The following is a 26,938-nucleotide window of genomic DNA, read 5'->3' as shown; positions in this document are numbered from 1 at the left end:
AAAGCTCCCAACTGCACTGGGGTCTGGGCTCACAGCAAGGCAGGACACTCACAGACAACTCTGTTTGTTCAGTTCAGCTAAGAATAGGACATTAGTAAGAAATATTTTAATCTAAAAGGCCTCATGTTTTGAAGGGAATTTTCAGCTTTTTTGGCCAATTTGAGTGGCATGTGATGATCTCATGGTGTGGCAGATGGAGAACAAACGAAGCTGCAGCTCTGACCACTGAGGATGGGCTGGGTGTGGGAACTCCCTCAGGTTTTGGGATTCAGAAGCACCAATGTGGAAAGGACTGAGCCTGTCCCATGCCAGCCAGGCAGCTCCAGGATGCTGATTCAGGACACAGAACCTTCCACTCGTGCACACCTGGGCCAGCTTTCACTGCCAGTGTGGGAAGGAATTTGCTGCATTTCAATCCCATCCCCAAATTCCACACCAAGAAACAGCCCCCAATTATACAACTGGCACTAACTGGATCCCTTTTTGAGCTTTTCAGAAGGAGTCCAAGGCTTGAGCAGCATGGAAACAAAACTGTCCCATGAATTTCCCAGAACTGCCCCATGGACACAGTGCTGCCAGAGACTCATGTGGCACCTCAAAAAACACAGATTCCAGATTCTAAGGCTTCTGCAGTCTTCAACTTTCACCAGCATTCAAATTCACCTACATTAAAAGAAAATTAAATTGCCCTCTCCAACAAAGAGCAAACCACAACAAAGCAAACATCCTGCAGCAAACTATTCCCTTGAATCCATTAAAAATTGCCAAGTCAACGCTCCAGTGCCCGCTGCCCATCCCGGGCTGCCAACAGCACAAGTGGCACTCTGGGCTCCTGTATGCCACCAGCTGTGCCAAGAACAGGTCAGAAATATTTCATATTCCAACAAGATTTCATAATCCAACCATATTCTACATGGCAACAATATATCACATTCCTCCCCAGCTGGAGTTCTGTAAAGAGAGGGAAAAGCCCCCACTGGAAACACCTCCACAAACCAGAAATGTTTTAAGGTGGGAATGGTGGAATATTGGACACAGCCCTGGCAGAGAGACAGAGCACGAGCTGATGGACCCAGGGGTACGGGAAGAATCAGGCAGGAATTTGTTTTATTAGATGAGCAGATCTGAAGAAAAAAGGAGGTGCTATTATGGCCCAGTGGGCAGGAAAACCTGGGACCAACAGCTTGGACTGTGCCTGATCTATCACTAACAAAGAGAAGTACACTGAATATTATGTTTCTCTGTGTATTTTTAGCAAAGTATTAACTAAATCAAAAGCATTAAATAATTCCCTTTAGGATTTATAACTGCTGGAAGAAGAAGAAAAGTGCAGTCCTATAAAACACCAGTAGGATTTTAACATGCATTGTCAAACAGAATTAAACTGCAAATAAAAGCTCTACTATGGGACACCTTTAGTGCAGAAATTTCATTATCTGTAAGCAACAAATAATAAAGGATCATAATGAAAAGAATACAGAACAAGGAGAACAAAGCTGATCCCCAGCCATGCATACAAAATGTGCCTGAGTGCTTCCTGGAAGCTCCAGCAAACCTCAAACTGTTTGATGTGCTCACGTCTCTGGGAAACAAAAAATTCTTACCACCATATAAATTCTACAGCAAACCATTTTTTAATTATACCTATCAAAATAATAATAAAATCCCAGCAGTTTTATTCAAGTTGTTTGAATCATGGAGACCACCTATGCAAATATCAACACAGCATTTGAATCTCCAGGTAACTACTGCCAATTATAAATGGGGACACTTTTAAAATTATATTACAAGGATAATTAATCATTTTCACACACAAAGGTAACAAGGTAACATCATGCAGTGGTTTTTAAAGCCTCCTACTTTCTGCATTTTTATTCTGGTTAGTTTGTGCCAAGATTAGAAAAGCAGATTTCAATTTTAAAAGAGGGAAAGAGGAGAGTGAAAAAGCTCCAGCCTTCCCTCTGGTCATTCCAGGTGGGTATTATGGGATTCAGATATTACCAAGGGAATATTCTGCTGCCAGAAACAGGATACAACAACATGGACAAGGATGTTGCACAAACATCTTTGTGACTGTGCTCTCATCTACTCTGTCAAATTAATGTTTGGAAATACCTACAGAACGTTTTAAAAATACAGAGTTCTACTGAGGACCCAGTTAGCTTGACAAAAAAAAAGCATTATTTCTCTTTTTGCTGTCAGAAAGTTACAGAGGGTTTGAATTCTGTAGTAATACACTGAAAACTGTAATTACACAATTATTTTGTGGCACAGATCAACAGAGGAGGAGAGCAGGAACTTCTCCTCTCCTCCTGAGGACACTGTGACTGAGGATAACATCCAACTGGGAGGAGAAAAGGAGAATTTTTGTGCAAAAATTCCAACATTTCAGAATGAAATCTGCTGCTACAACATGGATTCTGCTGGTCTGCTCCTTATTTACCAGAAGCTGCAGCTGACACAGGCTCTCCAGCAATGAACAGGTTTATAACCAACTTACAAACAGCAATTCCAGCCAGGAGCAGAGCAGCACAAAAGCTCTGCAGCAGAGCTGGACAGAGAGAGCCATGGGGAGGGAGGGAAGGAGCCATGGGTGCTCCTCATTGTTTCAGAAATAGTAAGCTGTGTGAGTAACCCAGTTGGAACACTCCTCCTTGGAACGTTTTGCCGAGCTGTGAGTTGTAAAAATAGATTTGTAAGCCTCAGACTTGTCCTCGCTGTCTGCAATGGATCTCTTGGTGCTGGTGGAAGGAGCTTTATTGACTTTTCCTGGGACTGATGGGTTTCCATTCTCTGAGGGGAAAAAGGAACAGAATGAAGCATGACAGCTTACAATGGATGAAGGTAGTTAAATAAAGATGAAAAACGGTGTTTGAAAATTAAAATATATGCATTTTTATCAGCTCTCTCATAACTGGATGCAACAGCTTTTAGAATTCATACTCAAAATAGATTCAGAAATCTTGAGGGAGGAATTCTGCAAATCTCTAGGCACTGCAATTCAGTACTGACAACAGTTATCCCTCCAAGTGAAAAATGGCTGATGAGCTCTGGTCTTTAGCAACATGAAAGCCCCCAGCAGCCTGCAGTATTGTTTGGAAATCAGCTCCCAAATGCCAAAAACTGAACTTGTGCCACACCTTTCCCCAGGGAATCCCTCTGCTCCCTCCATTCTCTGCAGAGTTATGACCAACAACAATGCTCTGCATCATTTGATGTCTGCAGTGGGGAAATGCCCATCCTCTGCTCCTGATACCATTTTCTCAGTTCATTTTATCTACTGCTACATAAAAATCCCTTTTTTTCTTTTAGTATTTCATCTCCCAAGTTGCAGGATGGTGTTTGAAAAAGCCAAGTCTCTGGTGCAGAGAAATAAGTGCAGAAATTCAACATCCTGAGTCAAAAGGAGGCACAGGGGTTCCCAAGAACTGGGTGTGCAACCCCAAATCCTTACAGAATTGTGTGTGCAACCCCAAAATTGTGTGTGCAACCCCAAATCCTCACAGACTTGAGTGTGCAACCCCAACAGAAACAGTTTCAAAAAGCACTTTTTGTTTCTTTACACCCTCAGAAAATAAAAAATTCATTAATATCATTAGAATTACGAGGTTGCTCAACAGTCAGGAGCAATTCTCATCATCTGAGATGAAATATTTTTAAAAGTCTCTCCTGTCTAAAAGCGGACAGTAGAGGGCAGGTCAGGCATTGCTGATGGAATTTCAGCTTCTCCCAGTTTATCTACAGATCATCATTCTCAGATTCTTCCAATAATTCTGATTTTTTAAGGTACAGGGTTGAATTCTTTCCACAGAAATCTCCAACTGACCTTAAAAATGTGCCCATTCTGTTTGAAAACATCAGTCTGGGAATATTAAATAGCAGAAAAAGTAAATAATTAAATAAAGAGAGGGCACCATTCTTTGGATTTAAGGCTGCTGTAGGTTCATCAGTTCATCCTAAAGTTCTGTTCCAGTGTTCCCAAGGACACACAGCAAATCAGCAGGTAAAACAGAGGATTAAAGTTAAATAATCAGGGGTTTTTAACAAAATTCACCCAAATGAAATGCCATAACATAGTTTTTGATCAACTGTTCATCAGGAAACTGCAAATTCTCCTCCACTACATCACAGCCAGGAAAACAGACATAGCAAACCCAAGAGTAGGTAAATAAGAATCTCTCATCTCATGAAGTCAGGTTCCCAACTTAAAGCAATATTAGAATGACATAAACAAGCAAATCTGGTCCCATTTTCACAGCAGGATTAACCACCAACCTGAACTTTTGGTGAAGATTATCTGCCTGTTTTCTCCAGAGCTGGAATTGACACAATCCTTTCCACTCTTAGCTTTTGAAGGACCTGGAGAATCTAAAAAACAACAAGAAACAAAAACACCTAGAAAAATGAAATCCTGACAGCTTCAGGACTCAGAAGGTGACACAGAATTTGGAGAATATTACCTGCAGAGGGCTCTTGCTGAGAAGCTGCTACTGCTGTCTTGCCTTTCTTTGATTTCTGAAACAACACAAGCAGAAATCTGTAACAGACTGAAAGGAGATAAAACTCCCAACTTGTATTTGACAGACACACAATTGAATTCAGTACATTTTTATTTCTTACCCATTAGAACTCTTACTTCCACATTTTTTGTATTATTTCTACATAGAAAAAAATAATAATCTTGAGAACCCTGCAGTTACATTAAAGAAAACTATGCAGGACAAAATTGGATTTGTCTGGATTTAATATTTTGGTTTGCATACTTTGAAAGGGGGGTGTGTTATTCTCATTAACTGATCATCTGAACCCAGCCAGCAGCACAATAAATTGCACAACATTAATAAGACACAATTAATTGTAATAAATAAAGATGTTTTTCAATAAAAATGTCAGAAGAATCTGGAATCTTGTATCCACTCAATTTTGTTTAGTCCATAAAAAAATCCCTCCTGGGTACCTGCCAATAACTGACCCCTCTGCTGCAGGATTGCTTGGGAAGAAAAGACGAAAATAGCTAAACTAACTTTTTAAAAAGCATCTGTGCAGCAGATTTTCCAAATTAATTTATGTTTGTACAGATTAAGAAACAGAAAAAACAAGAAGAATCCCATTACTGGCTTTGATTACATAAAAAGAAAAATGCATTATAACAGCCATTAGCATTATTCTCACTGGACACATTCTGAATTGTGAACATGTTGTAAGACAGCTGCACAAACTGAAAGAAAATAAATATATTGAATTCTGTTCTAAAGCTCAGGAGAACCCCTGCTGCGAAGCAGAGGAAAAAATGCCAACAGATGTTGCTGCAAAGCTGACCCAGGAGGGGGTGGCAGAGGATCAGGGCTCTGCTGGAGTCAGGTCCATGGAATGGTTTGGGTGGGAAGGACCCTAAAGCTCATCCCATCCAACCTTCCACAGACCAGGTCCTGTCCATTGTGCCCTTCAGGCACCTGGAAAACCCCAGTGCAGGGGATTCCCACCTTTTCTGGTGGATTTCCAAAGCAAAGTCCTTTCCCAGATGTTTGCAACTCCATGGATGCACAAATTCACTAAGCAGAATACAGACTGGAGAGATTTCACTACGGGCACGGTGACAGCTGAGCTTGAATAATTTTTTATCCTGGTCCCAGCTGTATCTTCCTGAGGTTTTGTCTCATGAGGATAAAGAAAAGGGGTTTGTGCTTCCTGCCCCAAACACAGCAGGTCCACTGAGCCTGAAGGAAGGGAGGAAGGAAGGGAGGAGGAGATCTGGACAGTAGTGCCAGGAAAGTGGGAATTGTGGCACTGGGGCTCCCAAGTCTCAAATGTGCAGGGACAATGTGCAGAGTTGGTTCCAGCTGCAGAGAGCACCTGGGGCACCAAGGTCACCACTTGAGGCTGAGAGATTTGCAAATCCTATCCTGTAATTCTCCACTAACCAAACAAATGCCATTTGCATCTTCCCCCAGGGCACACAGAGCCCCAGGAGCAGGGCACAGGGTCCTTTTGTGCTGTCACCCTAAAGCCACAACTGCCCTGCACACTCAGGCACTTTGCTGTGCAGAAATTGTGGGCAGCATCACCCTCCAGCTTGTTCAAAATTATTTGCTCCAAAGCTACAGGTGCTTTTTTAGGGCCTTGTTTCTAAAGAAAACCAATGCAACCAACCACTCACTCATCTGCTGATTATCACTCTTATGCCAGAAGTCATCAGACATGAGATGCAGAGACTATGAAAAACAGGAAACAGACCAGTAGGATTTTTATGGAAAAGCATCCTTTTGATGTATTGCCCAGGCCCAGTGATGCTGCACTGGCACAGATGAATAAAGCCCCTGTGATGAGAAGGAATCATATGCTCCCCAGCAAGTAAACAAGCATTTGTTTGAAAACAAACCAGGGAAATATTTGCATGGCAAAATCAAGGGATGAAACCTCCATCTCAAGTCTCAGAGGCTGAAAGCATCAGATTTATGATTTATGATTTATGTTCCTGAGATCCAGCTAAGTCTGAGCACCCTGAACTGAGTCAGCACTAAAGGTTTGCTTGCTTTGGCATCCTCCAGTGAGTTCAGGGCAAAACAGCAGTGCTGACAAAATCCCCAAATGCAGAAGTGTCATTTGACAGCTCAGCAGCACAGAACAACTCCCAGCTCACAGGGCAGAGCTAAAAGGATTCAATTTCCACTGCATTTTACCTGGGCAGACATAAAAATGCAAAGGCCTCAACAGCATGGCAGGAATTAGGGGAGCAGTGACTGCTGAGGACTGGGAGAACCACAAAACATGATCAACTTCCACACTCTTACAGCACCAGCCCAGGAATGCACAGACCCCAGCATCCTGTTTCTGACAGAGGCCAATAAAAACATCTTATTTTATAGGATCAAAACACTGATGCTGTCATCAGGAACTGAACAAAAAATACAGGGATGACGTAGCTCATTACTAGAATGAATTCATTTCAAAAAAACCACAAAATATTGTTCCATTTTACCCATTTTGAGTGCACAAGGCACTTCCTGCTGGCCAGGAGAAAGTTTAGGATGTACAACTTCACAATGTTATTGGCCAAATACACACAAAAAGCCCCACTGCTTGCCAAAGCAATGTTTAAATAGAGCACAGCTCATGGAGTAAATTCCTCCATCTTTATAAAGATCAGCACATCTAAGAGCACATTCATTGCAGACAAGAATTCTTCCAATTTTATAATAAATAATGTATAAAAATCTCACCTTTTCTAATTTACTTTTAAGTCTTCTTTCCTCCATCCTTTTCTTCAGAATTTCCACATCCTCTTTATTACCATTAAGGACAATCACGTCTTCCTCTTGAAAGGGAACACCACACTGCATGAAAGAAAAGAAAGGACAAAATTTCTTTTTCTGTCTCCTATAAACAACACTCTGAACTAATTCTTTTATTTGTGTATTTTCTTTTCATGGTTTCCTTGTTTTACTGCCACAAATGTACTTAAAAGTATTCCTAATTAGAATCTACTCAATTTACTGAACCCCATGGCTAAAACCCAAAAGCACTTTCTGATTTTTAGTTATGAGTGCATCTGATTAAGACCTGGATGCCATTCTGCTCTTGAATTTGTCTTTCACCTTAGTGAGATAAGAAAAAACAACTGATGGGAGCAAAGGTGTTATTCATCCACATGTGGAACAGACAGCAAATTTTTCTCTTCAGTTGGTAGACAGGAAAACATGAAGGGGGTTTTTGAGGTTATTTTTGTTTGGGTTTTTTGTTTGTTTTGTTTATTTTTATTTTACTGTGGGAATAAAAAGGAGTCATAAAAGCAGAATAATTCATTACCCTTGCCTTGCTGCCTCACTGGATTGTATCACAGAGACCATACCCTTATCTGATTTATCAAACACTCCCAAGTTTCCAACTACTTTCATAAATTAATCTGGATAATGGCTGTAATGTGCTCTGTGTACCTCCACGTTTCATGGTTGAAGGCACAGATGTTTTCCTGTGCACATTTGCAATCATTTGATGTACCAGCCCATTGACCATGATGTTTTCTTGTCTAAGATCTCAATTTGATTTTTTTTTGTTTTGTTTTGGTTGGGTTTTGTTGTTGTTGTTTTTTGGGGTTTTTTTGTTTGTTTGTTTTTGTTTTGTTTTTTGTTTGGTCAGTTGGTTTTGGGGTGTTTTTTGTTATTTTGTTAAATGCAGAAGCTTTCTATTAATCTGCAAGATTAATTTATAATCCTGTCTCTGCCATTACTCTTCTTTGTCTAAACGAAGGTTTAGAAAGGTTACTCCTGTATTTGCAGTAGGAATTAAACAAATGAAAGGACATATGGGCAGGACTGCTCAGGAGCTGAGCACAGCTTCAAAAATGAACCTGAGACTGAGAGAAGAAACCCTGAGAGGGGTTAGAGAGAGGCATGGCAGGCAGGAAGAGGAAAAGTCACACCCAAGAAATGGGGGAGTAGCCTGTATTTCTCCATTTCTACTCAAGGAGAAATCCTAGCCTGGTGTCATCTCACACTTGGGAGTGAGAAGAAAAAAAATCTAGAATTTCAGTCCAAAATCAAGAAATTGATTGTCAAAATTGAAAGTCAAATCAAGAATTGAAGAAATTGAAAGCCAAATCAAGAATTTCAGTCTTCATTCTGAGGCAGGAGCTGGCAGCTGACTTAGTTTTAAAGAAGCCCCACAAATTCCTTTGTAGAAACCTCACAATTTCTTTTCTAGGCTGTTTCCTAATACAGCATTTTTCAAACAAATTTTGTCAGCAGACTCTAAGTTCATTAAATATTGCATTTTCAAAGAGCAAGCAAATCCAGGTTCCCATCTGGAAAACACAGGCAGAATTGTTCAAAACTGAAAAGTATTTACAAGAAACAAGGAAATGAGGACAGTGTTCTTTCCATTCCCTGAAAAAAAATTTTTTGCCATGACAACATTGGATTATGTCAGAGACCATACCCTTCCAAACATCTTAATGAGACAAAAAGCAGAAAGAAGTTTCAGTTCTGAAAATGTTTCTTCCTTCAGATTAATTAAGGTCTTGAGGCAGATGTTTCTTTTATGATATCACTGGGTCTCCTCTGCTGTACCTTGCTTATCTTGGGCCTTTAAATATAGAAGAAGGTACTTGCTGTAGTTCTTAGCACCTTGAATAGAGGACATTCCTATATGACATAGTCTTCATCTTTCTTAAAGCATAAAATACAGGATTTTTAAAGTAGTAATGAACATTTAAGATGACTTCCTGAATTCTAGAGTTTACAGTTTCAGCTGCCTAAGACAAGAGTTGTACATTATTTCTTGCTGTAAACTACATGGATACATTTATTTTTTTACAGCATCTAAAATGTAGTTCTGTGCATGACTACTCCAGTCTGAATGCAATACAAATAAGCAACAGGCAACTATGTTTTCATATTAAATATTTACACCAGTGTTACAGTCTGATATCTTCAGAGAAACCTAAAGGCTCTTTCCCACATGTTAACAGTGAATTCCTGCAGTTCTCCTGAACATGACCATTACTAGGGAATGCACAATGCTCACCAGGATATGGGACATGGATGGCCACAACCTGACTGTCTCTCTTTAAATAGGGGCATTTAGGAAGAGGATTGATCATCTCACTGTTCATCTCCCAGCCATACAAGCTCACGTATTAAAGATTATTCTTGCTTGCCACATTTAACTAAAACTTGTTTTAAGAGAGAATTTTCCAGAGGTTTAGCCATTAAAAGTTCAGGAGTGTAAGATTTGCTGAACATGTGTTTTTTTTACACTGTCACTCAATCCAGACATGCAATGGGTCAGGGAGCAAAGGACAACTTGGGAGCAGTGGAAATTTCCCACCTAGTGATTCACAGAATGTGAACTTCCACTCAGGAGCTGCAGCATCTACTTCCAAACTAGTTCAAGAAAAAGCCTCAATTTACAGAGTTTCTCTTAAAATCAGTGATAATTTTGTACCTGTCCACCTGCAGCTGTGCCTTAACTTACTTCGAAGTTTTCTCTCTGTTTATTTCTGACCAACATGCTATTTTTATCAGGATGTTTCCTCCCAATCCCAGCACATTTAAGCTCAACTTTCCACTTATTAAAGAAGCTTTAAAAGGCTGTAACAGCAAACACTGGGTTTGTGAAGGATGGCTCAAAGCCATCTGCTCCACAGCAGGTACTGTAAAGCACAGCACACCTTTCTGGCACCAGGGAACACGTAGGGTTAACCCCTCCTGGTGCATTTCTGCCTGGGGTTCCCTTCACACAGACTTTTATAATTTTACAGTTCTGGTGTCTGCCCTTGTTTGTTTGCTTATCTAAAAGTTCGAGTTTGAAGGGCTGGGGTCTTACAGAACTTGTGATTTCTTTATCTCAGAGTTCCAAACATGGCATTGTTCTACAACACATATTTATCACACACACCTCACTTAACTGCTACAAGACTTACATTCTGTTTATTGCTGTGATTTATTATTATTGTCCTTCTGTTTCCTATCCATTACCAATCTGTATCAGTTCTTAGTTTCCTGGCCCAGCAGGGCTGGTCCTTTGCTCACAGAAGCATACAGACACAGCAGTCACACTTAAACCTCCTCCTTACCCACCAGGACCAGACCCCGTTTTGCAGAAGTGACAGTAGTTCCATTCAAACCTTTTTTTTCTTATTTCCTCAGCCCACTCAGGGCTTGATCCCCCTTTTGCAGAGGTTGTTACAGTTATAAGAGGCACTTGCATTTAATTCCTTCGTTAACTTTCACTTTAATTCTTCCTAACTTCGCTAAGCTGCTTCTCCCAAGTGAGGTCTGTGCTTGCAGGAGATCTTTCTCTTTTCAAGAGAGATCCTTTTCAAGATTTATTCTCTTTTCGGCTCCCAGCCACTGGAAATGCCCGGCAGCAGCAGTTCCCTGCTGGAACCGGAAAGTTTCGGCAGGCGAACAGTTAAGGGCAGGGGGAGGAGGAGGAGGAGGAGGAGAAGGAGGAGGAGGAGGAGGAGAAGGCAGCAGGTCCCAGCGCTGCCAGTGCTGCAGCTCGGGGGCTCAGGTGAGATCCGGGGGGCACACAGAGCGCTGTCCCCGCTCCGGAGGGATCCTCTCTGGGCACGCAGAGGGCAGTGCCAGCCCGGTGCGGGCGGTGCCAGCCCCCGGGGAAGGCAGGAGCGCTCCCGGACAGCGGTGCGGGATGGAGCGCTCCGTTAATGGTTAACGGCGGCAGCGGCGCCGCCGGCCCTGCTGAAGGACAATGAGCCCCCAAATCAGCTTTATTCATATTATGCTGCCGGCTCCTGGACCAGGTAAGGCTGCATCACTTACATCGCAGCTTCTTGCTTTTTCCTTATGTAAAGTGGTCATTTTACTGAGAAAACACTGCACTGAGCTTTACATTTTCTTTCCCCCTGTACATTGTGACGGATGCACAGAAGGATGGAGGTCATTAGTACTAGCTGTATTGTAAAAATCACAGTATTTATGCAACTTATTTTTTCACAGCTCTAGAACTTAAGGGTTTAAATAGCTTTCATTGTTTTTTGTTTTAAATTACTGCGAGGTCAAATACACAAGGGAAAAAAAAGGTAACGGGAAAAGAGGAAAACACTAAAGCTTCACAAATTTGCTGTATATGCAAATTACACACTGTTTTTAAACAATGATTTAAATAACTGGGTTTGATGGAGAAATGTTTTCACTCAATGCATCTCAAGATCCAGAAGCAGTCTCCATGTTCTGACCCCCCCCTTTTAAACAAAAAACAAAGCAATGGGAAAAGCATTTAAAAGAACTGATTTTAACATTTTTTTAAGGACTGAAGTAGTCTTCCCTTGTTTATAAAATGTCTACATTAATGCCTGCGTAAATACCTTTCAAACAGAAAAAAAACGATCAGCTATAAAAAAGTTGAAATAACTATTTAATGCTTTTTCAGCATTTCATTAGACAATGAAGCATTCCCAAGTCATTTGTCTCACTAAATTACAAGGTCATACAAAGCAAACTTGATCTAAACTTTAATATTAGGCAAAAGCAAAGAGCACAGAGAAAACAGAATGTTTCAAGGTGCAGTGATGCAGTCCTAAATGCAATGGCAAAAAGCAAAAGGAGTTGTTACTACAAAAGGCACAGTGTGTGCTAATGGGGTCTCAATGAGCTGAGCTGACATTTCACAAGCTTTTTCCAGGCATCATCATAATTCCCCTTTCCTCTAGAGTTTACTTTGTTAATTGAGATGGAGTATCTTAGGCTTACAACAATTTTCTGTTAAGCAATGTCCTTAAAAGCATCCACAAAGGTGCTTGAAAATCCCTGCTTTTCTTCTTTTATTCCAAGAATGTCACACGCTACTCACAGGAGTTAATAAAAATAAAAATTCATACAACTTCATCCTCCAGATTTAGAAAACCTCTGCACAAGGTAAGAAATGCTGAGTTTCACAGACATTCTGCTAACAGAAAATACTTGTCATGGCACTCTTACATAATAAGACTCAAGGACAAGACAGTCCCACAGGGTCATTATGGACAGTGGACATTCCCAACGGGATCTCTTGCTCCTCAAGGGCAGCAGGAAATTTGGGATAATAATCCTCCCAGCAGACAGGGCTGAGAGGATCCTGCTGAACAACAAATTTCATATCCAGTGGCACTGACAGCTGCAATTCCAGCTCTAAATCTGGTACCAAGAAGCTTTCATTCCATAATAGCCTCCCAGGGCTGAAAGATGTCAAATTCTGTTCCTGCAGTTCCCATGAACATGTTAACATTGCTGCCTCTTACCTGATTATGGGCTGTTTGTGTACTTTTATGCTGCCATAAAAATACAGTTTTAGATGTCACACAGTCCAGTAGGAAAAAATCCATGGTAAGCACTTAACAGCCTGAAACAGCCCCAGAAGCTATTACTTGAAGGGTAATAAAAATTCAGGTATATGAAACAAGCAGCTTACAGCTTGGCTCTTTGGAACTACACTTTGCAACCTGTCCAAAATATATTTATATATTTAAGGAGAAAAACCTGCCAAGCACCCTCATTCTGGACAGGTTCAGAGAATATTCCAAATTGGAAGGGACCCACAAGGATCACTGAGTTCAACTCCCAAGTAAATGATCTGTACAGGGACTGAACCCGCAATCTTGGTGTTAAGATGTTTTATATTTAATCAGGTATGAAATCTTAAATTTACAGCTGCCTGCTGTTTTTAGTGTAATTCTTATAATCAGAGTGAACCTTCCCTGTGAGACCCCAGAGATCTCGTGACATTCACTAATTCAGAGGAATCTCAATGTCCCTCCTGCCAATTATTCCCTGAGAATAAAGAGCTTGTCCAAGTCCAACTCTGTTAGAACCCTAGTTGCTAAGAATTTTAAACTTTCTGTACTATCAGACACTAACCCCCAAGAGAACACTACATTTCACCTGAAGCCATAAAAAAAGCTTCCAAAATTAAATAATAGAACTGAGATTCTAAGTGTGTAGATTGAATAGAAGTGTGTAATATCACATAGCAGAAAACTTAAAATTTAAAGGTTTAGAATATAGTAATATATATAAAGCAAAATAGAAGTTTTAGAGCAGAAGCTAGTCCTTCTTATTCACCTTCTTCTTCATCAGTTTAAGTAGTATTGTATAATTAGGGTAATTAGGGCTCCACAGAAATCAGTGTTTCCCCAAATCCAGCCCCTGGGTATGAACATCATGGTCCCCACAGAAAGCCCTCTGGGCTCTGGCCCAGGATGGATTTAATTTCATTTTTAATGCAGAAATCCTGCTTTTCCCCTTGCAGTGGCATCCCTGCTCTCCTGCCTTCTGCACAGCATCCAGAGGTTGCCACGAACTTGATTTGCTGCAGCTTTTTGCTCAGATGGATGGAAGGCCTCCATCAAGGTTGTTTACCCAGTAAATGGATCCCTGAGGAGCTGCAAGGCAAAAATATTCTCCTGGGAGCTGATTGCCTCCTGTTTTTCTTTGAGCTGCCCAAAGAACATCCCAGGAAAATGGAGCAGCCCTGCACCTAACAGCCAACTCTGCTTTCTGGAATGCTCAGTGGGAAGGAGGCACCATTCCAGCATGAAATCCAGTGCATACCAGTAAGCACTAAAAGATAAATACATTCTTTCCCAACAGCCTAACAAGATCTTAAAAATGTGGGAATATGGAGGATCCCTTCCCTCGGTTCCATTTTCTTAATGCTTTTTGAACTTTATGTCTTGTTGCTGCTTTAATTATAATGCCCTCTTTATTTTCAAGCTTTTAAGGGAGATACTGATATTTTTATTTAAAAAAAGGATTTTCCACTTCTTTCTAATGAAAACCTCGAGCCTTCTAACCACAGCAGCATTCTTCTAATGAAACTATCTTTTAAAAAATCTATTTTTCTCTGTTCCTGTGTAAAGCCAAATACTTCATGATTTTGACAGCTGCAACATGTAAAATATTTCAATGCAAATTTTGTTTAAAAAAGTCATTGAATGAAAGAAGAGAAAATTAATTACCTTTAAAATAAATCTTTTAAAAATTAATTATTAAGATTAATGGCAGTTGATGCACCTTCTCCTTGGTATATTTCTCTAGAATTTTGATACCAACTGCTTCAAGGATCAAGACTTCACGTAATTGCTGTGGGATTCAGGACTGCTGCACTCTCATTCTTCTGACTGTTCAACAAGGCAAAGGTAAGGAAAAAAACACAATGGAAAAACTCCTGTGCTAATACAGCTGTAAAAAATTGGTTATCTCAGAATGCCAATGCTGGCAGTTGTGTCCTTATCTCAGGGTATGCACAAATACCAAAAATAAGAAATGAGTGTCTTTTTGTTCAGTTTTCTAAAGCTCAAATACAAAGATGTCAGAGGGAAAAAAAATCTCCAAGTCAGAAACATTAGCTGACTTTATAAGGATAAAACCCAGTGTATTTCATGGATTACGTTTTAGCCTCTTCCTTCTGTTTATTTAATAAATTTTCTGTTGATTTAATTTACTGAATTCTGATCCTCTGGCAGAACTTCAAGTTTCCCAGGCCTTGAGGAAATCTCAGCAGCAGCTGTTCCTGAGCACTCAGAGCTCACTTCTTCCCTGGGCTCACCTCTGAGCTCAAGAATCTCCCACCTGAGGGGCTGAGCCCCCTTGGTCAAGCAGTGAAGAATTCAAAGCCTTTTTGGGTCCTTTTGTATCATTCTGAGATCATTTTGTCCTGGAAAGACAAAATTCCTGCCTCGTGGCTCTGCATTCCCAGGGCTGAGTGCACTCAGTGTGGGCACACACAGCTCCTCCTGGTAATCCCAACATTTATAAATGCAGCACTGACGTGGCATCGATTTAAAAAAATAAACAGGTTCTTTCCCTCTATCTCACTTTTCCTTTCAGATGATCTGAATGTTTAATTGGACTATGATAAGAAGACAGGAGCTGGAAGGAAAAGATGAACCCACTTCATGCAAAGAAATCAAGATTTTTAGTGTGTGCTGCTGTCTGTATGTTCATCTACACCTTCATTTACCTAAAGGTTCCACTCTATGACCAGTCAGATGACCAAAAATTCCGGGTCAAAAGAGCAGAGTGCGGTTTTTACCCTGATGAACTTTGTTCAGCTCTTTTTGTGGGGAAACCTGCAGCTTTTAAAATTGGAAACTTTTGTCAGAACTCCTACCAGCCCAAAGCCCTCAGCTGCATTCAGACTTCCTGCAGCTGCTCCACAGTCCTGAAGACTCTGCATTTTATCACCAGACCACTGTCAGAGGAAGAAGGAAATTTCTCCTTGGCATACATTATTACAATTCACAAGGAGCTGGAAATGTTTGTGAGGCTGCTAAGAGCTATTTATATGCCTCAGAATATTTACTGCATCCACATTGATGAGAAGTCACCCAGAAGTTATAAAACTGCTGTACAGAACATCGTTAACTGCTTTGAAAATATTTTTATTTCCTCCAAAAGAGAACATGTTGTTTATGCAGGGTTTTCAAGATTACAAGCTGATATTAATTGCATGAGAGACCTTGTTAACTCCAAAATTCAGTGGAATTATGTTATTAATCTGTGTGGTCAAGATTACCCCCTGAAAACAAATAAAGAAATCATACAATATATAAAAAGTAAGTGGAATGGTAAAAATATCACTCCTGGGATAGTGCAGCCCCTGCATGTGAAACACAGGACAGAGGTCAGCTACAGGGAGTATGTGCACTCTGGAGTGCCATATGTGTACCCAGCAAAGGTCAGGAAAGCTCAGCCCCCACATAACCTGACCATCTATTTTGGCAGTGCCTATTACATCCTCACCAAGGGCTTTGTGGAGTTCACACTGAGTGATGCCCGGGCTAAAGCTCTGCTGGAGTGGTCCAGGGACACCTACAGCCCTGATGAGCACTACTGGGTCACCCTCAATCGATTACCTGGTAAGAGTTGGGCATTTCTGCCACAAATAAGCCCAGCAGGGCAGGGCCTTGGGCAGGGAGAGGCTGTGAGCTGAACAGCTCTGAAATGCAGACATAGAGTCATTTCTTCAGCTTTGCTGCTGCCCTTTTGAAAATCATATCTGGTGGATGAGAAACAAAGCTTGATTGCAGGAAATGGCTACTTCAGTGCAGACCAGGAGTTGGAAAAATTCTGGTTAAAAAGTTTTTTGCTGCATGAAAGCTTTTGCTCTCAAGAAATTAAAAAAACAAAAAGCAATAATGCTGAGAATGGTATCTGTTCTTATGACATAAATATCTGCAAATAAATACTTAATGTGACTGCAGTTAAGAAGTGTCCAGCAGTGAAAATTTTCCCTGTTATAAGTAGAAAAGAATCTTATCAGAGCCTTTTGTTTTGAAAGATGCTCCAGGGGCTACACCCAATGCAGGCTGGCAAGGAGACCTCAGAGCCATTAAATGGAAAGATCAAGAAGGGCTCTCACACAAAGGCTGCAAAGGTAATGTGAATTTTGATCATGAACTTAAATTTGGTTCACTGGTGAGCATTAACTGGTGATTACATATTATTTAAAGCAGCTATTAAATGTGCCTCAATGGTCATATATAATTTATTTTGGAAGTGTTAAATAAAACAAGGCACCCTATAAATTACTGCACTATATCCAATTAAAGAGATTTTTGAGATATATGTTATATTAATATATTAGTTACATATTTTATATATTTTGAGATGAGCACAGTATCCATACATTGACAACCCTTCTTTCAGCCCCTAATGACCAATGCCCTAATTTGACTGATCACTTCTAAGCGCAGGGGCTTTACCTGACAAGGATGTTTGTCAGGAACTTTCATCAACATGGCCTTAAATCCCTTCAATTTGAACAACAATAAGAAAGAATAGTGCTGATCACATGGAAAGCATGCAGAAATAATTTAAACCCCCAAGTGTGCAAGCTGAGCCTGGGAGTGATTGAGCGGGGAATCCCAGTAGGAGCTCGGAACATCTGATGCCCAACTACAAGATTTTATTAAGGGAAGCAGCTGGAGGTAACAAACATCTATTTATGTAAAACATAAACATTATAAATGTCTTTATAATATTGTGGCATCATCCTCCTGCTTGATTTCTATGCAGAAATCCAAAGGTGAAAAACTCTTTTGAAAAAACGCTTCCGTTCATCTTCCCGCTGCTGCCACACCTCTCCAATTTATCTCTGCAGGTCATTACGTCAGAGACATCTGCATTTATGGCCTGGGGGACCTGCAGTGGATTATTGAGTCCCCTCATCTGTTTGCCAACAAGTTTGAGGCTGGCAGGAACCCCCTGGCCCTGGAGTGCCTGGAGCGGCGGCTGCGGCTCAAGGCGCTGCGCCAGGCTCAGGTGCCCATCGAGCAGCACTGGCGCCTGCAGGAGCACAGCCACTTCAACATGCAGCTGGATGTGTGAGCTCAGCCCCCTCCCCAGCAGAACCTGTGCAGCATCCTGGCAGGAAACAGCAGAAAATGTGGATATGTACAGCCACAGCTTCACTCTGTGCATCGAGGGTAAAGCACAGTCCTGCGCTCCCCAAATAAACGGGGTTTATTTATTCCCCTAGCAATGGGTTCATTCCCAAAGAATGCCTGAAATCAAGGGGGGAAAGTTCATCATCCATTAAGTGACTTAATTAGATGGAAAGTCAATATTCATCATGTTCACAGCCAAAGCATGAAAATAATAAAATGGAAGCAGTGACTGAACAAAGATAAAATATGGAGAAATAACAAATTAAAATCATGGCCACTGAATGTCTCGTGAAATGCTTTGAATAATGAAGTTGATGCTAAAATTTCAGAGCTTGTACATAAGTGACAACCAGCTTGTGACACAGACCATACCACTGGGGGGGTGAGGGTTTGTTTTTGTTTCCCATGGCCAGCCACATCCCTAATTTCATTTTGTAGCATGGCAACATCACTGCTGCCCTGCCCAGGCTTTGCTCCTAATAACAGAAGGATCCTGCAACACGTTTATCTCCAAGTCTCTGTGCTGAGTCGCTGCAGGAGTTCAGGGCAAGGAGACAGGGAAGATTTGAGGCCAGGGATTACAGGAAAACTGAGCAAAAAGCCATTTTTCAAACATTTTTCCATCCCTGACTGAGAGAAGCAAAGAGCCTGCAGGAAGTGCAGTAACATCTGGACAACTCACTTGATTAAAAATTGCAAATTATTAATATAAATAAATAAATAAATAAATAAATAAAAGAAATTTAAAAAGGAGCAAGTTTGATGCAATCTTCAATATGCACCCAAAACATCCCTGAGTTTTTACAAGAAAACTGGGTACAGATTGAGCCTCTTCCCAAAAAAATCAAATGACCCAACAACAGGACATGAAAGTTCCTTGTTCCAAACTCATTCCCAGGTTGCTGGAACTTTACTCCTCATTTTCCCAAACAAGTTTATTGGAAACATCATTTCTTGCAAATGAACTTTAACCTAAAGAAAGGCCATCTGGTCCCTATTTATTTACAAACTCAACCCAAAGGCCTGTGCTCGGTTTCATGGATAATCCAGGACTTATCCTGTGGCTAAATATTGCTGAACATACTTTTTTTTATGGAGGGAAATAAAGCTAAAAAAGAAAAGGAAAATAAAAGCCAGGCACATGTTCATGCTGAGCTTTTTGAGAGTCTCTCTCCAATCCATTACTGAAGCTAATGGGTGTCTGGCATGTACTAATCATAGCAATATTCATAATTAATTTCTCTCCAGTCCACTGTAGGGCACTGCCAGCATCTATCCACTCCATGATGTCTTTTAAAATGGGAAATGAGTGTTCCTTATTGCCGGCATTACAGCCAGTCCAGCCTCCAGCTTTCACCCCTGGCACCACCACACAGAACAATTGTTGTGCATCACTTCCAAATTGAATTAAAATGAAAAGTTCAATAGCCAGGCACTGTATATCATGGGCTCCTTTTGCAGAAATTGAACCAGGCAAAAAACCTGCAGAAAAAGGCCTCTAAAAATACAATTTTGGTACGACTTAACCATGTCAACCTAGGAATATCTTCGCAGCATGACTTTCTTTGCTTAAAGGATTTTAGATTTGAAATGAAATTTTAGGAAAATCATCATTAAACCATTCTCAAGTAATAAGAAATAGCATTCAACTCATTATTGTGATTACCATGACCACATCACCTTGAAGCACACATGAAAAGCCTTCACGAATTCTGTGTTATTATGTTAAGAGTTGCTCAATCAGACCTCAGCAAATATTTGTTAATTTGGTGCCCTAAGAGCAGAAATTGCCAAAGTGACTGGGAACCACTGCTGCACACCCAGCTCTGGATCTGACAGCCATGGCATAAATTCAGAAAAGCTTCATATCTAAATTTCATAAAGCTTCATATCTGAATTAAACCTGGAGTTAAGTGTTTGATACGCCACAGAGTTTAATAGTTAGGGTACTAGTTCAAGTCTGTGTTTACTTGACTCTGAAAACAAGTCTAAAATAAACTTTGAAGTGATCCAAGAAAGTACATTTAAAATGTAATCTTGTCCTTAACTTTCAAAGTGACCCCCAGAAGGACTTCCAGCACCAATCCCATAACCTCTACCCTGTCCCCACAGCACTTCTAGCTCATTTTACATCCACAGGAACTTCTTCAAGAGTCAGCTTCTAAATTACAGCATAATTTCTAATGCTGCTAATTAGTGCTTTTGACATAAACTGTGAGATACCACAAAGCACAGCAACCTCTTCCCTCTGCTCCTGTTCAGAAGAGTTCTGCTCCTCTTCTTGATTCTGAAGGAGAACAGCAGCAGAATACACCCAAAAATCTGCCAAATCACTCTTTGACCTTACTCCTTGTGTTCTCTCAGCTGGTTACCATTGTGTCTGTGCATCAAAACCCAGCCATGAGAGGATGACAGACTAAATATTATATCCATTTAATTGTTTCTAGAAGAATCTTTCTGAATATTATGAAGAATTTCCAGCTGCATGCTAAATCCTCATTACTGAAAAAAGCCAGGGAAAAATATGTGAGATTCATTTGGTTTTTATAAAATTATCAGACTGGCCAAACCATGGACAAAACATCTCATTCCTGTATTTTATGCTCTGGTTACACCCATCCATCAACAAAAATTTAGATGCAAACAAAAAAACGTCATTAAAAATAAATGAATATCTGCCAAGTGGAAACAAAGCCATTAGGACAGAACAAAATGAGCACTGAAAGCAGCAGTATGAGATTAAACCTTACAATATTCAACAATTTACCAAGACAAAAGTGTTTCCCTCCCAGGTCCTGTTTAATATAAATATACTCTGTATTTTATCCAATATCAGGGTGTTCACAGAAATTAAATAACTGCCCAAGTGGGGCAACTCTCACCACAAATCTTGCTGATAATGAAAGTAGTTACAGGAAAAAAGGGTATTTGCTCATTTTATCATTGTCCTTAGCTACAAAAAACCTGTACAATGAGATCAGCTATGTGAAATTAGGTCAGTATTTTCTACAGTAATTTATGGAACTGCTGAGAATTCTACAAAGTTGGCCCCACCCAAAAATAACAAAAAAAAGCAACGCCCAATGTCCTTCAAAAATACAAAACATAACCCGAACATACAACCAGTTGAACCATAGAACAGGTACTGATAAAACACAAGGCATGTGCATTCAGGAAGAAAAAATTACCAATCAAAAAAACCCCACAAAACCAAACCAATCATCATTTAAAAAACTGAAATTAGTACCAGATATTGGGAAAAAAGTAGTTATTGCAAAATCAAACTCTGAGAACAAAAATAATCATTTTTATAATTATTTAGAATAATTTTTTTCATTAAAAAGGCCATGAAGAAATACCTGAGACCATCATAGAACAGAACTTTCACAAGTTCCATTTCAATTTGCATACTGAGATTAAAAACTCCCTTCTTAGAGCAGTGAATGCAATTGTATAAACACACACATGACCCAGCTGCTTCCACAGCTGGAAAAACTCACCTTGTGACAAACTTCTGCTTTAATTTCCTTGAGAGCACGCTCAGAGAACACACAGCCACAGTTTCTCAGGAAGCAAAACCTTCCAAGAAAAGACAACACACAATAATTTTAAGAAAACTAAGAGAGATCTGTGCAGTGCTGGCAGGTCACAGCCCACATTCTTTACAAGTTCTTGCACCTAATCAAACTATCAGCATAGTTAAGTAGGTAATTAATTTATTATTAATTTGCACAATGTAAAAAATGAATGAAAAGTATTGGCTACATTAAACCACAATATGTATTTTGGTTTTTTATCTTGAGTATCTCCTGGCTAATCCCTCTCTGGAGGAAGAAATTCTTTGCAACCATTAAGCTGTGAATTCCTCCTCTTCTCATCCCTCAGGTGACAAAGAAGTTGCTGCTCTGCCCAAACCAGGCTGTGAGGAAATCCCCTGTCCCAGAGCAGTAAAATACAGATTTACTGCAGGGCTGGGACAGAGACTCCATCTCCAGTCTGATCCTAACACAGGGAGAGACAGAATGTGAGGAAAGGCTGGCACAGCTGGCATTGTTCACCTGCACAAAGAAGCTCTGGGGTGAGCTCAGCGTGGCCTTGCAGGGCCTGGAGGAGCTGCAGGAAAGATGGAGAGAAAGATGGAGGGACAGCACACAGGGAATGGCTTCAGACTGCCAGAGGGCAGGATGGATGGGACTTTGGGGAGGAATATTCTTGCCCAGAGCAGCTGTGGCTGCCCCTGGATCCCTGGCAGTGCCCAAGGCCAGGCTGGATGTGGGCCATGGGAAGGTGTCCTTGCCCATGGCAGGGGTGGCACTGGAGGAGCTTTAAGGTCCCTCCCAACCCAAATCAATCCATGATTCCAACTGCTTGATGTGACTCCAAGGGAGGTCACATCCCATCTCCTGTGCTTCAGCCCCCTTTAAGCCCACCTTTAAGCACTTTTTTCCTGCCAACATTGCCCCTACTCCTTGATTACACATCTCAGTTTATTCAGGAAAAGGTTAACTTTTATCTTTCCTCTTAAATATACATGAAAGGACACCCAGAAACCTCTTAACTCTGGAAGTTCAAGCTTGAAAGCTGACAGACAGAGAGCTATCCCCCCCAGGCCCGGGTTAGCCCATGATTTCCATTTCCCAGGCAGTTTCCCTGCTCTGTGTGCAGTTTGCTGAGCCCTGACCTGTGCCTGCCGTTCATCTCCAGCCCCACCACGGGGCAGATGAAGCGTGCAGCCTGCAGGTCATCGTACTTGTCCCCCTTGATGCTCTCCTTGTCCCCACACCAGGCTGGGTTATCCACCAGCTGCAGCTCTGTCACGTTCTGCAAAGGAAAAACAAACAGCTGGATCAGGAACAGGCAGGTCACTGCTCCCCTGTGCTGGGCACTGCCCAGGCACACCTCGAGTGCTGTGCCCAGCTCTGAGCCCCCCAGTTTAGGAAGGACATGGAGGGGCTGGAACACAAACCCTGAGAGGAACACCTGAGGGAGCTGGGGGTGCTCAGCCTGGAAAAAGGAGACTCAGGGCTGCCCTCATCACCTGCACAGCTCCTGAAAGGTGCCTGTGCTCAGCTGGGCTGGGCTCTGTCTCCAGGAACGGACAGAACCAGAGCACACAGCCTCAAGCTGCACCAAGGACGTTTATTTGGATATTAGGAAAAGGCTTTTTCCAGAAAGGTGCTAAAGTTCTGCAATGGCTGCCCAGGGAGGTGGTGCATTCCCATCCCTGGGTGTGTTTAACAAAGCTTGGATGTGGCACTGGGTGCCAGGCTCTGGCTGAGCTGCTGGGCTGGGCAGGACTCCATGACCTGGAGAGTCTCTTCCAACCCAGTGATTCTGGGATTCTGTGATACCTTAAGCTTTTTTCCCTCTGATTTTTGAGCCATGATAACAATCCTTAACATTTCTGCCATTGGTTTTGTTGTTTGAACACTTTAATCCACAGTGGGAGCACAAGCAGATGGAGCTGTTACAGCATGACTCAGGAATTTAACATTTTGCTTTACCTCTCCCATTAAACACAAGCTGTTTACCTTAATGCTCTTGATATGGGATGCAGATTCCATGGGGGTTTTATCAGGGGATTTGTCCAACAAATATTCAATGATGGCATCTTTGTTGTACAGCCTGTAACAGAAACATCCCAGTGGTTATATTGGGCTGCCATAATGTTTTGCATTTATAATTTTATATTTATAATTTTAATGGATTATATATACCATATTTAATTAATCTTAATATATTAATATGTTATGATATAATATAGAATTAATATTTCTTATAATGCACGAAATTTGATTTTAATGTATTTAAATTAATTTTATATCATTTAATTTTGTATTTATAATTTTATATTTAGAATTTTAATTTATTATTATTAAATTAAATTATCAATTAAATTAAATTATATAATTGACTGTAATATTATCTATTTAATTAACTTTAATATACTAATATAATGTCATAATAGAATATGTTCTATAATTAATATTTAATATAATACATTAAAATAGATTTTAATATTTCAATTATATTTATATTATTTAACTTTGTATCTTTAATTTAATATTTATATTTTAAATTTATTTTATAATTTATATTGAATTATGTTAATATATTTTAATTACTTTATTATTATTATTATTGTATTTGTAATTTTAATTGATTTAATATTTTATATTAAATTAATTTACTGCATTTTAATTAATTTTACATTACTTAATGTTGTATTTAGAATTTATAATTAATTTTTTTTAACTCCTGAGGTGTCCATGGCAGCATTCCCACCTGCCCAGTTCACAGGCCACGATGGGCCGACGCAGCTTCTCCTGGCTCAGGGCACAGTAGAACCACCTGGCCACCAACTCAGCAACTTTGTCAACCTGGAGGGACAAAAACACTCATTATTTATAAAATCTGTAAATTATTTAAGCATAAAATCAGCTCATACTTGAAGCAACAATCAAACCCCCAGGTTTCTTACCAAACCTGCTTTGTGCACTTGGAGGTAATTCATAAAACAACTTCAGCCAAAGATTTTGGCAAAATTCCTGATCAGTTCTCCAGCACCTCCCTGGGCAGTTCCAATCCCTGACCCCTTTCCATGGGCAAATTCCTGCTGTGCCCACCCTGAGCTGCCCTGGCCCAGCCTGGGGCCGTTCCCTCTGCTCCTGTCCCTGTTCCTGGGAGCAGATCCTAAATCCCCCTGGCTGTGCCCTCCTGGCAGGGAATTCCAGAGAGGGAAAAGATCCATGGGGATCCTCCTTTGCTCCAGGCTGAGCCCCTTCCCAGCCCCCTCAGGAATTCTCCATTCCCTTCCCAGCTCCCTCAGGAATTCTCCATTCCCTTCCCAGCTCCCTCAGGGATTCTCCATTCCCTGCCCTGCTCCCTCAGGAATTCTCCATCCCCTCCCCATCCCGGAGCGCTCCCGGGGCTGGTGTGACCCCAGTGCAGACCCCGGCCCTCGGCCTTGTTGAACTCCACGTCCAACCCCCTCCCCACAGGACACAGGGCCCCGCCCTGAGCTGCCACCAGCGCCACACTAATACAGGGGCCCCCAGGCCGGGCCTCCCCCTCCCCGCAGCCCCCCAGCCCTCACGGATCCTCCCTCCGGACCTTCTCGACTTTGCGGGGCCCCTTGACCAGCTCGTGCCGCTTGGGGATGGTGCCGCCATCGCACCCCATGGCGCTTCCGGGTTCTCCTTCCTCGCGCAATTCCGGGTACGCCGACCCATTTCCGGCTACTCCAATGACGCATTGCCTAGCAACGATCACTTAGCAGCGCTCAGTGTTACTTAGCAACGGGCGGCTGGGGGCGTGGCCATGGCTCTTGGGCGTGGCGGGGCGGGCGAGCCCATCGTGCCGAGACCGGGGGCGCGAGGAACGTACCAACTCAGCGCGGGGGGGAACGGGGGGGGTGTTCCCAGCGCCCTTCCCGCCCCTTTCCCGCAGGTTTATCCTTTATTTTTAGGAGGAAATCCCCCGGGACGCCCATTTTGGGACGATTTCCGGCCAAACGAGGCGCTCCCGAGGCGGTGCGGGCTGGCGGGGGCGCTGAGGAGGCGCGTCCCGCCCTCAGCACTGTCACCGCGGTACAGGAGCGAGTTCGATCCACAGGAATTCCCTGCGGGATGCGAGCGCTGCCCCGAGTGTGATGTCGCGATAACAGTGACCCGTGTCGGCGATAAATCACCCCGAAAACACGGGGGGGACAAGGAGAACGATGCTGAGGGGGCAGCGGGTCCCCGGGGCTGCTCACGCCGTGATTGTCCCTTGTGAGGGCGGACAGCCGGCAAAGTCCAGGCCTTGCAGCCATAAAATAAATTAATTAGAACTACAGTTAGCGCGGGTGCCTTTGTCACACCCAGAAATGCTCACGCCCAGAAAATTGGGGGATAAAGTTAAAAAGCTGCGCAGGCCGAGGCTCTGAGGGCTGGGCTGGAGCCCCGGGAGCTTCCCCGGCGCTGGGATTCCAGCCGGGAACATCTCCTGTCCCTCTGCCCTAAGCCTCTGTACCTTTAGTGACTGTTTATTTAGAAATAAATGGGTTTTTCTCGGCTGGATAAGTGCTCTGAGAGCTCCGGGCTGTGACAGAGGATGGTGTGGATTTATCAGGAGTCAGGACTTCTCCCAAAGTTTCCCTCTGTGCTCAGGTACCAGCCTGGTGCATTTCCTATTCACCAGATTTTGTACCGTGTTGCATTTGTTAAAACCAAAAAATAGCTGTTAAAAAAAAAAAAACAACCAAAACAACCCTGTCATTACAAATTTTGAGTAAAGTCCTCAGGAAACAATTGATATTGGGATATCATAAGTTACAGAACATTGTGCAGCTACATTTAAAGACAGACTTTACAGTAATAGAAAAAAAAGAACAATTAAAAAGGAAAATACATTTATCGGACATATATAGAGAATAAAAAATAAGAAATCAGTCCAATAATCAACAAATTTTCCTCCAATACACAGCAAACATTCCCACCCAGCCACTGTGACAATCACATTTCCAGGCAGGATGTGAACAGTGGGGATTTAATTCTTCGCTGTGAAAGCGCAGAACCAGCACCCAGGGAATTCCTGGAGGGAATTCTGAATGTGGGGATCTTCACCAGAACCCACACCCAGGGAGATCCTGGAGGGAATTCTGAGTGAGGGGATCTGCACCTGCACTGGCACACAGTGAATTCCTCATGGGAATTCTGAATGAGAGGATCTGCACCTGAACCAGCACCCAAGGAATTCCTAGTGGGAATTCTGAGTGGGGATCTTCATCTGCTACCAGGGAATTCTTGGAGGGAATTCTGAGTGGGGATCTGCACCAGAACCAGCACCCAGGGAGTTCCTGCTGGGAATTCTGAATGGAGGGATCTGCACCTGCAGTGTCACCCAGGGAATTCCTGGTGGGAGTTCTGAGTGGAGATCTTCATCTGCTACCAGGGAATTCCTGGAGGGAATTCTGAGTGGGGATCTGCACCAGAACCAACACCCAGGGAGCTCCTGGTGGGAGTTCTGAGTGAGGGGATCTGCACCTGCAGCGTCACCCAGGGAATTCCT

General features: G+C 41.9%; 2 protein-coding genes across 2 annotated transcripts; one reads left to right on the top strand and one right to left on the bottom strand.

The window, feature by feature from the left end:
* Positions 1-68: 68 nt before the first annotated feature.
* Positions 69-25,090, bottom strand: RTF2 (replication termination factor 2). Its single transcript, XM_084217689.1, has 9 exons — positions 25,001-25,090; positions 24,173-24,267; positions 23,419-23,512; positions 22,569-22,708; positions 21,388-21,466; positions 7,221-7,334; positions 4,461-4,515; positions 4,276-4,368; positions 69-2,793 (listed from the first exon to the last, which is right to left on the bottom strand). Exons 1-9 carry the CDS (start codon positions 25,067-25,069, stop codon positions 2,609-2,611), a joined length of 924 nt encoding a protein of 307 aa, XP_084073815.1. The 5' UTR covers positions 25,070-25,090; the 3' UTR covers positions 69-2,608.
* Positions 14,582-18,131, top strand: LOC311160668 (beta-1,3-galactosyl-O-glycosyl-glycoprotein beta-1,6-N-acetylglucosaminyltransferase 7-like). Its single transcript, XM_084217678.1, has 4 exons — positions 14,582-14,635; positions 15,327-16,357; positions 16,780-16,875; positions 17,602-18,131. Exons 2-4 carry the CDS (start codon positions 15,382-15,384, stop codon positions 17,826-17,828), a joined length of 1,299 nt encoding a protein of 432 aa, XP_084073804.1. The 5' UTR covers positions 14,582-14,635; positions 15,327-15,381; the 3' UTR covers positions 17,829-18,131.
* Positions 25,091-26,938: the final 1,848 nt, after the last annotated feature.

The sequence above is a fragment of the Fringilla coelebs genome (genome assembly GCF_963513975.1).
Source record: "Fringilla coelebs genome assembly, chromosome: 18".
NCBI classification, from domain to species: Eukaryota; Metazoa; Chordata; class Aves; order Passeriformes; family Fringillidae; genus Fringilla; species Fringilla coelebs.
This window is presented reverse-complemented; position numbering and strand designations above follow the sequence as displayed.